Source organism: Cavia porcellus, unplaced genomic scaffold (assembly GCF_034190915.1).
Source record: "Cavia porcellus strain 051 isolate PalLab524CR breed Dunkin Hartley unplaced genomic scaffold, mCavPor4.1 scaffold_19, whole genome shotgun sequence".
Taxonomy (NCBI): domain Eukaryota; kingdom Metazoa; phylum Chordata; class Mammalia; order Rodentia; family Caviidae; genus Cavia; species Cavia porcellus.
In genome coordinates, this window is record NW_026947502.1 from 9,095,654 (window position 1) to 9,111,799 (window position 16,146).

At 38.0% G+C, this 16,146-nt stretch overlaps 1 protein-coding gene across 3 annotated transcripts in view; it reads right to left on the reverse strand.

Moving 5' to 3' along the window:
• Fam114a2 (family with sequence similarity 114 member A2) overlaps positions 1 to 16,146 on the reverse strand; it is a 37,159-nt gene that overhangs the window by 20,829 nt on the left and 184 nt on the right. Inside the window, exons 1-8 of one of the 3 annotated variants that reach the window (XM_013156163.3) lie at positions 15,857 to 16,144; positions 11,439 to 11,653; positions 10,627 to 10,726; positions 10,149 to 10,241; positions 7,339 to 7,430; positions 6,159 to 6,293; positions 5,354 to 5,512; positions 4,446 to 4,569 (exon numbers count right to left, since the gene is read on the reverse strand). In XM_013156163.3, the coding sequence (XP_013011617.1) occupies positions 4,446 to 4,569; positions 5,354 to 5,512; positions 6,159 to 6,293; positions 7,339 to 7,430; positions 10,149 to 10,241; positions 10,627 to 10,726; positions 11,439 to 11,639 (904 nt within the window). In that variant the 5' untranslated portion in view covers positions 11,640 to 11,653; positions 15,857 to 16,144. Of the gene's footprint in view, positions 1 to 4,445; positions 4,570 to 5,353; positions 5,513 to 6,158; positions 6,294 to 7,338; positions 7,431 to 10,148; positions 10,242 to 10,626; positions 10,727 to 11,438; positions 11,654 to 15,856; positions 16,145 to 16,146 lie in introns of those variants that run through there. The other 2 variants (XM_013156164.3, XM_003473302.5) reach the window with 2 other exon arrangements.

Here is a 16,146-nt window from a genome sequence, read left to right on the forward strand (position 1 = left end):
TGCAGGAAGATTGCACTGTTTGTTGGACTCCAGATGATGTGTTACAGCTTGGCAGAAAGTTTGTCTGCATTTTTACTCATGTCCAGAGACTGCCTGGACTGAGATTAATGGTGGCAGACTAATTAATCTCGCAGAAGACATTTTAAGCCAGTCTAATGTTGAGGCAGTGGTATGGCTACTGAGGACTTTTAGCCAAATTTATATTAAGTATCAAGAGCAAGGGGGCCGGCAGAATGATTTAAAATGTTGTGAGTTTGGCCACAAAGGAAGTTCCTACTGGACTGCAAAGGTAGACAAGAGGACATCTTGACTATCAACAAAGAACAGGAGAATAAAAAAAGATGGCCTGAGAAGCAGCAGGCTTTGCAGCCTCAAAATTACAAAAGTGAAAGATTTTGCTTTGAGAAGAAAGCACCAGTGCACCATGTCCCAGAATGGCAGCAGCATAGAGAATTTAATCCTGAGAACTGAATTCAGGGTGCTCAGCCCTCCAGGCACTTAACCCCTACAGCCAAGAAAAAGACCCCTGACTACTGCTCTAGCCGGCAGCAGACCTTGGCATCATCCACATGGTGCTGAATTTAGATGCATACAAAATGGAAGAGTTATGGGGTCAGGAAGGCTTCTGCCCAGATTTCAGAAGGCCTAAGAGATCAGGAAATTTGATCTGAGAGGGCAGTGTGTGAAACTGTCAGTGGGAAGCCAAAAGTGTTTGGAGAAGCTAGAAATGTGGATCATCTGAGGAAAACTGCAAGGAGAGAGCAGAGCAGGCCCAAAAGAGAAGACAAGGAAACTACAACTCCCGAAAGTGCTGGAGGGGCAGAGGCACCCAGGCCTTTTGCCATCCACAACTTGCCACAGATTGCCTCAGATGCTGCACATGACTACAGGACTTAATGTCTGTCCTGCTGGATTTTGAACCTGCTTTAGTCTCATTCCTTTGTTTACCTATTTTTAATTTATGGAATAGAAATGTCTACCTTATGCCACTGAATGTTGGAAGTGTTTAACTTTCTTTTCATTTGTACATGGGCTCACAGCTATGAGTTTGCCTTAAATCTCAGAGCAGACTTTTGACTTGGGACTTTTCAGCAATGCTGAAACTGTGAGAACTTTGGCAACTCTTGGGGATGGTCTTAATGCCTTTTGTGTAGAGGAATGCACATGAGTCTTTTGTGGCCCAGGGGCAGAAGGTTATAGTTTGTGTCTAGATGTCCCCCCAAAGCCTTATGTAATTTTAGATGGGACTTTTTGGAGGTTAACTACATATAGTTTGACTGATTCACACTTCACTGCTAAGATAAGGGTACCAAGATTAAGCGTGGGTGACTGCTAAATCAGTCCAAGGACTAGAATGGCACCACCCTAATCATAGCAGTCTGGATAAGATAAAAGGGGCAGAAAAAGGCTTGTCTCTCTCTTTTGCTTTTGTTGACTTCCACCACCATGAACAGTTTGCCCCTTCCCCATGTGACACCATGCCTTGGAGCCAGCAGATTATGAACTGAAACCTCTACAAACTGAACTAAATAAATCTTTTCCCCCTATAACTATGAGTACCAAGTATTTTGCCTCCACAAGGAGGAAAGTAACTAACACAGGGTCTCACTATGTAGTTCAGGCAGGCCTGTGAATTTCCTGCCTCATCTCTCAAGTGGTAAGATGTGCTATCACACCCAGCTTTAAAACTATTCTCTTTTCTTTCTTCTTTATTTTACTTATTTATTTATTTTTTGAGATAGCGTCTCACAACACAGTTCAGTCTAGCCTCCTACATCAGTCTGCCAAATGCTGGGATCACAGGTGTGCACCACCATGCCTGGCCAAAAATCTTTTTCTAATAAGAAGCAGTATTTTCACATAAAAAAAGCAAGTACATAACTAGCTAGCTTGATTTCTTAGAACACAATGCAGAACACAAACAGAAATGAAAATAAAAAGTCCCTGTCAGTACAGAATCCAGACAGACAACTTTAGGTCCTGAGCTATTTCTATCTAAGTGGATAACTTGAGTAAGTCTAGTTATTTGATTTCTCTCTCACATCATATTAGATTAGAAACAACCCAAATGAAATTCAGGATATATTAGAAGCAAGATCACTGAAAATGAAGCAAAGTAAAAGATGGACAGATAACCATACAGCAGGAAATAAGGATACACAACTCGTAAAAGCAATTAGAGTCACTTTAGTAAATCCTGCAGTTTTGAATAATTTAATCTAACAGTTCTCAAACATTTTGGGCTCAGAAGCTCATTACACTCTAAAAACTTTTTGAGAACTCCAAAGAGCTTTTTTAAGGTAAATTATACATACACAGACATTTATCATACTAAAAATTAAAACCAAAATGTTTATTCACTGAAAATAATAAACCTACCACTTGGAAACACACTTTTAAAGAAAACTGTTCTTCAAAAAAGAAAAATTTTAATGAGAACAATGTCACTGGTTCACATCTTTGTGTCTTTAATGTTTAGCTTAATGGAATATGGCTAGGTACCCTTATCTGTTTTTACAGTTTGTTGTGATATGTTGTCTTGCTTAAGTATGTGAACAAAATTCTAATTTGTAAGGATACTTAGTTGAAAAGGAAATAAATTTTTTTTTAATTTGTTTAAATTACATTTAGTTTGTGTGTGTGCGCGTGTGTGTGTGTGTGTGTGTGTGTGTGTGTGGTATTGGGAATCAAAGTGAAGACTTTGTGCATGACAGACAAGTGCTCTATCAACAGCTATATCCCTAGCCCAGGAAGAAGTATTTTAATAGCCTTTTCAGATACTTAGTAAAGACTATTGTTAAATACTCTTTAAACCACGCCAAAATTCAACAAGTGGAGTGTCATAGAGAAAAGTTGCTGTGATCTGCACTGGAATGAATCTGAAAACATGTTATAAAATTTTGTACTGTTACATAAAACTAAAATCTACCACTCTCTTTTGCCCAGTCATGACTTTGTAATAACACACATTAGTCACTGGGAAAATACTGGTTCTCGGAGTTATGCAGATCTTCCAAATGCTGATACATTTCATTGTAAAATATCTAGAAATTATTATATTTGTTACTATCACCACAGATTTCATCAGAACAATCTGTAAACAGTTCTGGGAAGCTGTGAAGCTCACCACAGCAATAAATATGTTTTACAAATTTCTAATTTTGACTTAGTTTAACTTTTTATCATGAGTCATAAACACAACAGATGCTTTCCTTGAAGCAAAGGCTCATTTCACTTTTTAAAAGATAATGTTCACTAAACAGTCTATTCTGAATAGTATGTATGCCTATGTAAACTAAGTAAAAATTATGTTCCATGACAAAAACCAGTAGTTCACCTCACAACTCAAATATTAGTGCTTCACCTGAGAAAACCACCTTACTACACAGTATCACATTAAAAAGAGTATACTTCAGGGTCAAGAGCTAATAAAACTAATATTTTTTTACTGGTTTATCAAGTCAAATGAAACTTGCACTTAAAGTGGTATTAGCAAAGCTTGATGCTACTGTCTATGAGATCAGCAACTTTATCGATAGCTACTTTTCATCATCAGTAACCAGCCAAACACTAAAAAACTAAAAATGAAACATTCTTAAAAGTAAACTGCATTTTGGGATTATCACTCCCTTTAAAGATTTTGGACACAGGATCTGCAGATCACATGCTGTAATCTACCACATGGGTAACTGATCCTATATGTCCTAACAAACACCAGCAGAATTTATCTAAGCAACTTTAAGGTTTATAACTGATTATATCATGAAGAAAAAGCAAAACTATTCATTAGATTCCATTTTCTTTAAAAAAGAGTATAGAATACATCTTAGAAATATTTCCAACTAAAATGTTAAACTGACCCTTAGGTTTAATATTCAGTTGCCCAGAAATTATGGTTTAAATAAACTACCACATTTCCAGATTATTTTGCAAAAATGAGATGCTCAACATGTAAATTTCCTCAGAGGTGCACATATTAAAACTCAGGATAAAAGGATTTGTAAAAATGAAGAGCTGAACAATCAGCATATGTGGGTAGCTGTCACCTCGCACGAGTCAATTCAACACAGGACCTGGGATGATGGGAGTCAGTGAAGTGTGGCTGGATTATCTGGAGATGCAAATGCTCACGGGGTAACCAAACAGAGAAAAAGATCTGAACGGAGAAGCTCACTCACACTGCGAAACTAGGCAGAGTTGCATGATCCAAGACTGGACATGCAGAAGATACAAGTCAGCAGTAAGAAGAGGAGATGGGGCATAGGGCTGACCTGCCCATTTTAATGCCTGTCAGGGAGAAGGCTACAGAGAGAGTTTCCCATAAAAATAAAATAAAATAAAACCAGGATAGTGTAATGACAGAGTAAATAATTTATTTCTACAGCAAAGCACTACATACAAACACAATGCATTCTCCCCACTCAGGTACTGAACTTTTATATTACCTTTTTTCTCTTCTTCCTCTTCGTCACAAAACTCTGCAAGGGAAAATGCTTCTTTGAGCTGCTCTAATTCAAGTTTTAGGGTCTCTAATTCGTCTCCACTTAGAGAATTAAGGACAGACCTCACCTGAATGGATATAAAATAATAAAAAATTGTGGAAGTATGAAAGGAAAAATATTCTCAAGTGGAGAAGAGAATACAGGTCAAACTAAAGTCAGAATTACAAGTTCACCAGCCAACACAAGCTATTTCTTAGAAATCTTAAGACAGGAGGCTAGTTATTACAAAATGTAGAAACATTTATACTTCCAAAAATAACATGAGCCACAGAAAAATGAATAGTTGCAAATTACTAATGCTTAACAACAGTTTAGAAATCAAGGTGTGGTGGCCTGTAATCTCAGTACTCAAGAGGCCGAGGCAAAACTACTGCACATTCGAGGCCAGCCTGGGTTACATAGTGAGTTCAAGGTCAACCTGGACTCACAGTAAGGTGCTATCTCAAAAAAGTACAAAGAAAGAAAGAAAGAAATCAAGGGGAATGAAACAGTCTTGAATCAAAAAGTAACTGTCTACAAATTGGTAGATTAAATCAACAGGTTTTCTTGGCACCTGAAGAAACCAGAAAAAAAAAAAAGACCAGGTAAAGCAAAAATAACAAATGTGCTATTAAGAGCTCTTTGTTAATCTGCTCTTTCATGTCATTTTAGAAAAATTACATGACTCATTGTGTTTCTTTGTAGCAATAATTTAAACATTAGTTTTTTTGTTTGTTCTAGTGGACTACTTTCAGAGAGCCTCAAGCCTCCATCAGAAACACATTTCATCTTCCAAATGCAAAAAGAAAATTAACTATACAACATCCTTTTTTTGAGGAGTTTTTCAGTTGGAATTTTTCGTTTGGAATTACCTTTATTTCACTTTCTTGGGAAAGCATCTCCAGAGCTTCTAGATGGGAAAGGCCTTGAAATTCATCAAAGAGTAGCCCATAATGAGTATTTTTGTCAGTTTCCATGGTAACCTCATTGGAGGTCCATAGCTCTTCTTTCTCTTTTGCCTCCCTTAAAACCTAAAAAGAGATGGCGGCATTACACTGAAGCAAGTAATGAGAGCTCAAGGGTGAGATTCAATAGTGGAAGGAATCAAAAATGAGACAGGTTTCAGCACAGAGCACTGCCCTTTCATTCTTGGCATTGCAATTCAAATGCAACAGGCTCAGGAGCTGCAGGAAAAAATAAAACATAACCTGCAGCTAGTCAGGTAAATAACACCCAGGGAGCCAGGTGTTTCTCTCAGAGTGGTTTAGACATTAATTTAATAAATCACTTTGACTTGATTTAGCACTTTGTACTGCACTGACAGAAGGCTACTGCAAAAAGAGAAAAAAAAAAAAAAAAAAAAAAAAAAAAACCTGACATTTTCCTGAGCACAAGAACTCTCAATGCAAAACCCTCAAAACTTTAATTTAAAAAAAAAAACACTAAAAATTCTTTAAAACGGGGCTGGGGATTTAGCTCAGCGGCATAAGCACCTGCCTTGCAAGCAGGCGGTCGTGAGTTTGATCCCTGGTACCGATAAAAATGAAAAAGACCAAAAAAAAATAGCATTTAAAAAAAATTCTTTAAAAGGGAAATTACAACAATGTCCCACATTAACAAACACAAAAATATCAATCAAAACAGAAACAGGAACCAAACAGGTAAAGAAAAAAGTACCTGAGAGAGTGTAGCATTTCGGTTCATTAGACCCTTAGTTCTTTTAAAGCCAGGATCCCCTTCTGCTATTACATCCATTGTCTTTTTCCCAATGAATTCTAAGGCATCCAAACCTCCAGCGATAACACTCTTTCCCTAGAAACCACATGCAACTTCATTATGACAATAATGAGAAGCTATATTTGAACACTTTGTTTAAAAGTATAACCATAGATATCAATCACTGAGAAGAACGTGGAGCAGAGCAAGTAACCAAACACTGCTTGGAGTAATATAACTAGGCGTAACCACCTTGTAAAACTGTGGGGCTGTATCTATGATAGATACCGTGCAAAGAAATTCCAGAAGTTTATCAGAAAGCATGCATGTACAAGACTGTTCATACCAGTATTACTTAGAATAACTATAAACCTAAACTATCCCCAATACTTACCACTGTGAAATAAATGCAATATGACAATGGCAAAATACAGTAAAGAAAATACAAACTGCAACACGGATAAATTACAAATCTCATACTGTGGGAAAGAAGCCAAATACGAAAGGGAACATAGGGTTCAATTCCATTTAATAAAGCACAAAAGCAGGCAAAGATACCTATGACACTAGAACACAGGACTGGTCGTTTCAGTGCAGAAGACAGAATAAGTCAGGGCACTGGACACACCATAACATTATTCTAAGCATGTTCCCATGGTAAAAATTCAAATTGAACACTTATGATTTCTTTTTCTATATGGATGCTACATTTCAATGAAAAGTTAGAAAAAAAAAAAAGTACTGGTCATTGACTCCCATCGAAAGACAGTATTGTGTCCTCTATTACCTTTTTAAAATATTTCTCACTGTACATAGTTTTCCAAGTGTCTACCACAAAGACAGACACTTTTCCCCTTCAACTTAGAAGATGTAATTATAGGAAAAATATTTTTGTAAAACAAAGACATTGTCTAGGGACACCAAACTAAGAATTCGTAGTCCATGAACTCTTATATACATTGCCTCTCTTTTCAACCTATAGGTCTTTCATTTCTTTAAAGAAAGTTTCCGTGTAGTTCCTGTTCTACCTCTAAGAAGTGACTGATCTTTAGTTATTGGGTCTCCCTTAAGAGTAATCCGTTCCCATAGCTTTTCAACCTTCATTAACGAAAGGCCGGCCACCTTGCAATTTTTTACTCACTGTGCTCTGAACAGCGGTAGAAATGGTCGAGAATACACCAAACGGACCAGCCCCCAGGGAGGAGTCTTCATTCTCTCTGGTATTTGTCTCTGCTATGGGAGAAGGATCACATGAAAAATGAATATGTAAGGAAGGGTGCCTGTTTTACTTTCTCAGCATTTATGTGACATTTTAATAATCAGACCCTGTTTCCTATGACCCTAAGCCTTTTTATTATTTTAAACTGAAATTTGGTATTGGACTTGCTCTTCTACAACAGCAACTAGAAAACTGGACAAAAGCTTTATTAAGAGGTAGACCTTCAGTCTAGGAAAAAAAAAGTGAATTCAACAATGAGTTCTCTAGAGGCGTATTTCAAATCATGACACAATGAGAAAACCTCAGCAGAGCACAATAAATCATGATGACTAAAAAAGAAAACAACTTGAATCAGGGAAGGCTGATGCAGTTGGAATTTGCAAGGCAGGAACCTGGAAAGGACAGGGTCACGTAAGTAAAGAGCTCTACAAATCTACATGGGTGCGCTCTTGTGTTTTTAGCTGGATACTACACTGCTCAGGCAAGAGAAGACTCCACAAGGCTGGAAAATGAACTACTACTAAGTAGTAAGCTATTTCCAGAGCTCCTGCCTGGCTTAGACATTAGACTTCCATCAACCAAAATGGACAAATTTCATTAAACAGCTGAGAATTTGGTAAAAACCTCAGATGATGACGTTCTACCAGTAGATACAAACTAGTCACTACAGTCAGGTCTAATCTATAGACTCATCCTGAACAAGCTTAATGTCTTGAAATAACCATCTAACCTACATATTTATCAGAACTACCTGCAACAAAAGGAGAGCAAAAGACAACACCCTTTAAAAGATACAACAAAATCTCTAAGTGTTGGTCAAATGATTTTCATCAGTAGCCTCTACTCATCTCAAAGTTCAGAAAAGCCACATTCCAAAAATACCCTTAGCAGTGGTATTAACCTCCCTCCCTAAGAAGGTTAAAAGATGGGAAAGATTTATGAAAAGGCAACCCATTCCAGTTTTGGAAAGTTCTCATTATTAAATACTTATTAAACTAAAATCTAAGTCAATTTAATGTCCACTAAGTGGTACTTGATCTGTTCCCCTGAGCCACAAATAATAACCTAAGCCAGAGCTCTCCTCTATGGTAGTATTCAGAGATGTAAACAGAGCCCACATGTTCTCCCAACCTCCCTCCTTAGATTTTCATATTCAACACTGATGATGCCTTCAACTTCCTTAGACATTAATTAATTCCACATATTTCACTATGTAGCTACTTCTTGCACCATTCCACCTAGTTTTCAATGCCCTTCCTAAACACGGTCTTGTACAGTAGTCATCCTTCAGATACTGTACACTTTTTGCTTATATATCCTAACCCTTCTAACTCCTTTTTCCCTCCCTACTGAATCCAACTACTGACCCAGACGTTTCTGATATACTCAAAACCCACTCTCCCAGAACCTCTTTCAGCTACAGCATAAACGTAAGACCTTGTTCCAGCCAATGGCACCTGAGGAGAAATAAACCTGGGGCTCCTGGGAAAATCTTTACTCTCTAAAAAAAGACAGATGCATAAGGAAAAATGACACTCGTATCTATTTTGATTCTGACTTTAAGCACATTTGTTTTCAAGTACCATACTTGGAAGTTGCAGTACTGTCTGGCAACCATTAAGGAACCACAAACAAATCAACAAAGAAATCTAGAGAGGAGAGGTGCCTACCCAGAACCCTTTCATCAATGAATCACTAAACTAACCATATCTGCAAGTGTACCTCTGGAGTTCTTTAGTGACAAAAATAAACTCAGTTTATTCTTATGTTCTGTTACCTGCAGCCAGAAAGCCTAATGCCAGTGCCATAAATTCATACAGTCATTTGTAGCCATGTTTGCATACTGGGAAATTCTCCCCTGACCATAAGTGACCCATGTAAAAGTGGCCTAAGTTTAGCTAGATATAACTCCTCCTATAAATTCAGAAATAGAATAACTGGTGAGAGTTGGTCACTGGATTCAATATACAGCTGGAATTGGGAAAATAAGCAGAGAGAGTCAGTCAAGATTGACTCCTCAAGAGGAAAAAATGATGTAGATGAGCAAACAAAAGAAGCAGGGAGAACAGTAATGCTTTGGGAGATGGAGAGTGCAAAACAGGTCTTAAAACACTCTCTGCTTTCTGGTACCAGGCCTTCTTGATTCCTGGTAATAATTCTGTCCTTTATAATTTAAGTCAGGCAGATTTCTCTTTGATCAAGGAAAGCCTTTTTATTTATTTTTTTTTAATCGGTACCGGGGATTGAACCCTTCAACCGCCTGCTTACAATGCAAGTGCTTATGCCACTGAGCTAAATCCCCAGCCCCGATCAAGGAAAGCCTCAAGAAAAAAACTTAACTTTCATAAAAATCCAAATGTAAAAGCAGTAACAAAAAAAAACAGTGTCCCACTAACATATTAAAAGAAAAAAAAAAAAAACAGGTCATGAAAGATTGAAATTGAGCTGTTAGTGGTCACTTACTAAATTATGCCACACGAAACGCTTAGCAACTCTCACATTCTACATTATATACTAAATGTTTTCAACAGTTCCTTGAGATCATTTGACAGGTGAGAGACAAATGAGTGATCACATGACACAGACCTTGAAATGGCAGCTAAATGATCTAAAACCTTTATCTCGCCCAGTGCCACACGACAGTACAGGTTAAATAAATATCTACAGAAAACCAAGCTCAACTGTTCCATTTCAATTCAAGATTCTAGATTTTAGTGTTTCCACATACTGACCTGCTGCAACCTTGACTTCAGAGGAAATTTCACTGGGACTAGGGATACCAAGGGAAGACTCTGCCTTCTCAATGACACTTGAAATACCTTGTCCTGATAAGACAAATAGTAACATTTTTCCTATTGGTTACCAAAACTGAAGAAACAAATCAAAAATCACAACTGCATATTTTTAAAACCGTCAAGACTGTAAGGCATGTTATTTTAACAATATGTAACTATTCTCTAGTATTATCTGCTTACATAAAATTTGATTCATCATCACCAAAGCCTAGGCTTACATAAACAATTCCTAGCCTTCAACTTTCTTATGAGAAAATGTTGCAAAGTCTAGTGGCAGAATGTAGGAGCCCATCATTAGCAATCATCCTGAACCTATAAACCCTCTGAGTAAACATGGAGGGAGGGATTACTAACAGCTTCATTTGGGACACATATCTGCAGCAAAGTACACACACAAATACTGAAATGAGCTTACCTACTGTAGCCACTGTCGCTGAAGCGGAGGAGAGCAAGGACTTGCCCCAGCTTCCCCAATAGCCCCATCCAGTCTGCGTTTCCTCTTTAGAAACAGTCTCCTATTTTTTCCAGTAATAAGAAAAACAAAAGACAATAGAAAATTACAGAAAAACCAGAACATACAGACAAGGTATCTAACTATTAACCAAAGTACAAAAGAACAAAACATATTATTTGGTTAACGAAATATACTACTTCAGCTAGACCTGGTGGAACACACCTGTAATCCCAGCACTCCGAGAGGCCGAGGCAGGAGGATCACAAATTCAAGCCTAGCGTGGGCAATTTAGCCAGACTCTGCTGTCTCAAAATAATGAAAGAAGGGCTGGGGGGTGTAGCTCAGTGCAAAGGTCCCTAGGTTCCACCTTGAGTACCAGAAAATCAATCAATAAATAAATAATGTAACTGACATGTATATGTTATCAGCATACAAGTACCATGTAGCCAAAACAACTAGTCATAATGGCACTCATAAAATGAGAAAAATGCACAGGTGTGGTGGTGCACGCCTGTAATTCTTGCATTGGGAAGCTGAGGCATGAGGATCGCTGCAAGTTTAAAGCCAGCCTGGGCTACACAGTGAGTTCAAGATCAGCCTCAACTATATAGAGAGACCCTGTCTGAAAAAAGAAAAAGAAAAAAAGAGAAATATATTTTATGGTTGTAAAAATCAAAGAAATGCAATCCTAAATATAGATTTCAAATGTCTTTGAACTGTACTACATTTTAATATTTTAAAATATACTCTACTGTGGGTACAACCTGTAATACCTGAACTTTTGAAGTTTCAAGGTCACTGGAAGGTTTGACCTCTGGTCTTCTCCCAGTGGATGCCGCAAGTTCTGATTCACTCTCTGGCATGGCACTGTGGTCAACAGACTCAGAATTTTTGTCTGACTCACAGTTTCCATCTTCAAGGGTACGGGATGTCTCAGCTATTACTGGAGTCTCAGTACCATCTTTACCTGACATGATTAGAACATCACCTGATAAAAAGTCCAAGAAAAAATTTATTTTTATAGGCAGATATAAGAAATAATAGAGACAGACCCCATATATCTTCACTGAGTTTCCCTAGTAACACTAGCATTCAAAACAAAATCACACCAGGAAACTGACACCAATGTAATCCACCTTACTCAGATCTCACCAGTTTTATATGCACTCACTTCTGTGTACATAACTCTATAAACCCTATCATAAATACAACCTCCTTTGGTATCAATTGGTTCCAGGATCCTCTGATAATGGTCAAAATACGTGATAGTTAAGTTCCTTATACAAAGCACTGTAGTATTTACATATAACCTACACACATCCTCTAACATACTTTAAAATCTGTAGGCTACTTATAATACCTAATGTAATGTAAATGCTATGTAAATTGATGCTATAACACACTGTTTAGGGAATACTGACAAGAAAAAAATCTGCACAGGTTCATCACAAGTGAATATTTCCCTCACATGTTTTCAATCTGCTGTCAATTGAATCTACTGACGAGGAACCCACAGATGCACAGATTCTTGTGACCATCACCACAGTCAAGAAACAAAAGTTTCACCACAGGGATTCCTTATGCTATCCTTTTTTCTGCCACAATCACTTCCCGTACTTTTTCCAATCCACAGCAACTAACCACTAATCTGTTCTGTCTCTTTAAAATTTTGTCATTTTATATTATACAAATCACCCAGAATAATATCTTTTGAGACTGACTTTTTCATTCAGCACAAAAATCTCCAGATCCATTTAGGTTGTATCAACAGTTCCTTTTTATTTCTAAGTAGTATTCCACACTATAGATAATCGCAACTGTTTATGCACTGAAGGTTGTCTGAGTTGTTCCATTTGGGGCTGTAACACAAATGAACTATGAAAGTTCATGTACAGATTCTTACAGAAACATGAGGTTTCTTTCCCTGTGGACTAAATAACCGAAATGTAAACAATGGGTTACTATGGTAAGTACCTGTTTAGTTTTATATGAAACTGTTACATTCTTTTACACAGCAGTATGCTATTTTACTTACCCCAGGATTGTGTAAGTGATCAAGTTCCTTTCCCTTCTCTTTCATGTTAGCATTAGTTTTTATTTAAATCATTCAGATAGCTAAGTGGTAGGATCTCACTGTGACTTTTCAATTGCATTTAATGATGTTGAACATCTTTTCATCTGCTTATTTGTCACCTAAACAACCTCTTCCGTGAAATGCCTATTTGCTCACCTGTAATTAGAAATAGCTGGTGGTTTTGGCTTTGGGGATTTGCCAGGAGGTGTGTTCTGACTTTTTTGTTTATTTGGTTGGTTGGTTGGTTTTGCTGTTGAATTTTGAGAACTCTATTCTACATTCAAATCCTCTGTTTAAAATGCAGTTTGACAGCCAAAACATACATGAAAAAATGTTCCACATTAACCACTCAAGAAATGCACATTAAAACAGCAATGAGATTCCATCTCTCTCCAGAAAGAATCACTGTGTCAAGCAATCAACGAATAATAAATGCTAGCAAGGCTGGGTGGGGAAGGGAGAACCCTTCTAGACCTAGCTGTTCCCTTTCTAGGTATCTTCCTGAAAGAGATAAAGACATCATACATAGTGGTTTATGCATTCCCATGTTGTGGCAGCACAATTTACAATAGCTAAATCTTAGAAGCAACCTATTTGTCCAACAGTAGATGAATGGATAAAAAACATGTGGTATTTATACACAATAGAGTACTACTCTGCTATAAACACAAACTTGAGTCATTTGTAGGAAAATGGATGAACCTTGAGGCTCCATTAAGTGACGTACTCACAGGCTTAAATAGCGCATGGTTTCTCTTATACAAGGAACTGAATATATAAATAAACTGCAAAGGAAAGACAAGGAAAAAAGATACGCTGTCCAACAAGGACAACATATCTAAGCGTGTGCCTTGATTTAGTATAATTGTCTTTTTTATTTTACAGGTTATTTGCCTGGAAGTATGGCTGCTAATCTTATGTATGATAATCAACTTCATAAGGACTTACAGGGTAAGTAAATAAATCTGAAGGCCAAAAGGGAGAACAGGGAAAAAGGAACTGAGATGTATTATACACACATACCAATTCCCCATGATCAATCTAGTCACTCTGTACTGTAAACATGTAGTAAAACACTAAGCAATTTTTTTCAAAATAAAATATAGTTTGCAAATGTCATATCCCAGTTTATAGCTTATCTTTTCATTGTCTTCATGCCATCTCTCACAGAGCAAGTTTTTAGTTTCATTGAGGTGCGGTATCTCCTTTTATTAAGTATCTTCAAAAATCTTATCAATCATTACTACTTCAATTTTTCCAGAAAGATTAGTAAAGCCACAGATAACATTTCTGTCAGATCAGCTGTGAATAGCCAGTAAAGTGCTTTGGCAGTTAAAGACAATATAGTATTGGTACCATTACAAAAAGCAGATACTAATTTTCAGGATAAACAAGCATCACCAAATAAATGTATTTCACACAACTACAGATAGCTATAAACACATGCCCTAGATATGAACAAACACAGTTTAGTTGAGTATGTGCTTAGCGCAGAACAGACTCAATCTATGGCATCAAACTGCTTGTAACATAATAGAGAAGACATATTACCAACTAAAACAGACTGGACACAACACTATAAAAGATGGAAGAAAGCTGGCCATCAGATTCAGGGGACATAACTCATAAACAGTACCTGTGATAATCCTAAAGCAGTGCTCATCAACTGGGAATCTTCGAGTGCCAAACCCAGACTACAGATGTTTTTAATTGGACTGCTGAGTATTTTTAAAATTAGTTGCTAACACTTAAAAATCAGACTTCATATAAAAATACGTTTCCAAGTTTTCTTGTAAAACTGGAAGATATGGCAACCCCAGCATACATCTGACTGGGTAATAACTACCTTAGCTAACGTGCTCTTGTGTCCTTTCAGGTAGGGCAAAGCTCTCCCACAGTCCACAATTCCCACTCAAATCCACTTCATTGCGTATTTTAACTTCATCACTCCCACTGGCATTCTTGTCTGCAACACTGCCTTAAATTGCGCTTAAGATTTTGAAAGATGAACGCGCCAATGAGACAATTTAAGAGTATGGAAACAACACAAGAGAAAGCTTACAAGGATAGGAGATGGAGTCCACTGCCTGGAGTAGCTAAAGCATCAGGGAGATGATGATGGGGAAGCACAGGGTTAGGTAGATTAAGGCAACACCACGAAGCCTAAACCATGTGGGTATATTACATGTTATACAGCCCCAAAAAGAAAGAACACACGGAAAGAATCCAGCTATAACTATCAAATGGACGCACAAATCAACTTGAAATACATTCTCTTGCATCTACACAAACCCCACTCTGTACCAAGCTCTGGAGATACAGAACAAATGTAAAATAATTTCTACCCCACTTAATTAAAAGGCCCATTTAATAATAAAGACTATAGGGGCTGGGGATTTAAGCTCGGCGGCATAAGCGCCTGCCTTGCAAGCAGGCAGTCGTGAGTTCGATCCCTGGTAACGATAAAAAAATAAAATAAAATAAAAAATAAAGACTATACAGCCTTAGACAATATTCAGTACTTTTGTGGATAAGTAAATATTCGTTTTACTATTTTTCCTTATGTTCTCAGATTACTGCACATCACAATTTTATATATACTATCCTACACATATAATACAGTAAATGTATTATATAAATTTAATTCGCATTATAAAAGACTGAAAGACATATTCCAAAATAGGAAACACTTCCATTTGTGCAAAGATTCTACAAGCATCTAGAATTTACCAGAACAGGAGATTTTTGGGGGGTATTGAGAGCTGTTTATTCCTGTTATAAGAACAGCTGTAGCATCTCTGTTCTAAAGAGCTTCATAACCTGGGGGAGGGGGTAATACCAGATACATGCAATCACACTAAAGTTTTTGTAAGTTTTCCAGATGTTCTATAGTGTACGTTTTCAGAATTGGAGGAGAAAAGACTCCCAACGACTGGAAACTCAGAAGTAAAATTAAAGGCACACACACACACACACACACACACACACACACGCTGCTCCCCGACCCAATCGAAAACAAGGGCGGCACAGTCAACACTACAAGCCCTGGCTCCGCAGTCACTTTGTTCCAACCCCAGACTGGACAGATTGTGGCCAAGCCAGGTCACTGATCTGCACCTCGGCTTCCCGTCAGGCGGGGCGCTGAGTCGATTCCCAAGGGAGCCCCGGGCCACTGACAGCCACGAACCCGCTGGCAGGTTAACAGCTGCTGTCTCCTCACTCCGGTCACTAGGACGGCCGCCGCCAGGCGCCCAAACACGCTTTCTCGCGTCCCCCGCTCCCAAGAGCAGGTCCCATTACGGAGTTGCAGGGCAAACGCCCGCGCCTGAGCTCCGCGATGCCCACAGCGACAGGCAAGGACCGCAGCGCCTCGGCAAGAGAAGGCTCTCACAACCCCGCGCCCCACC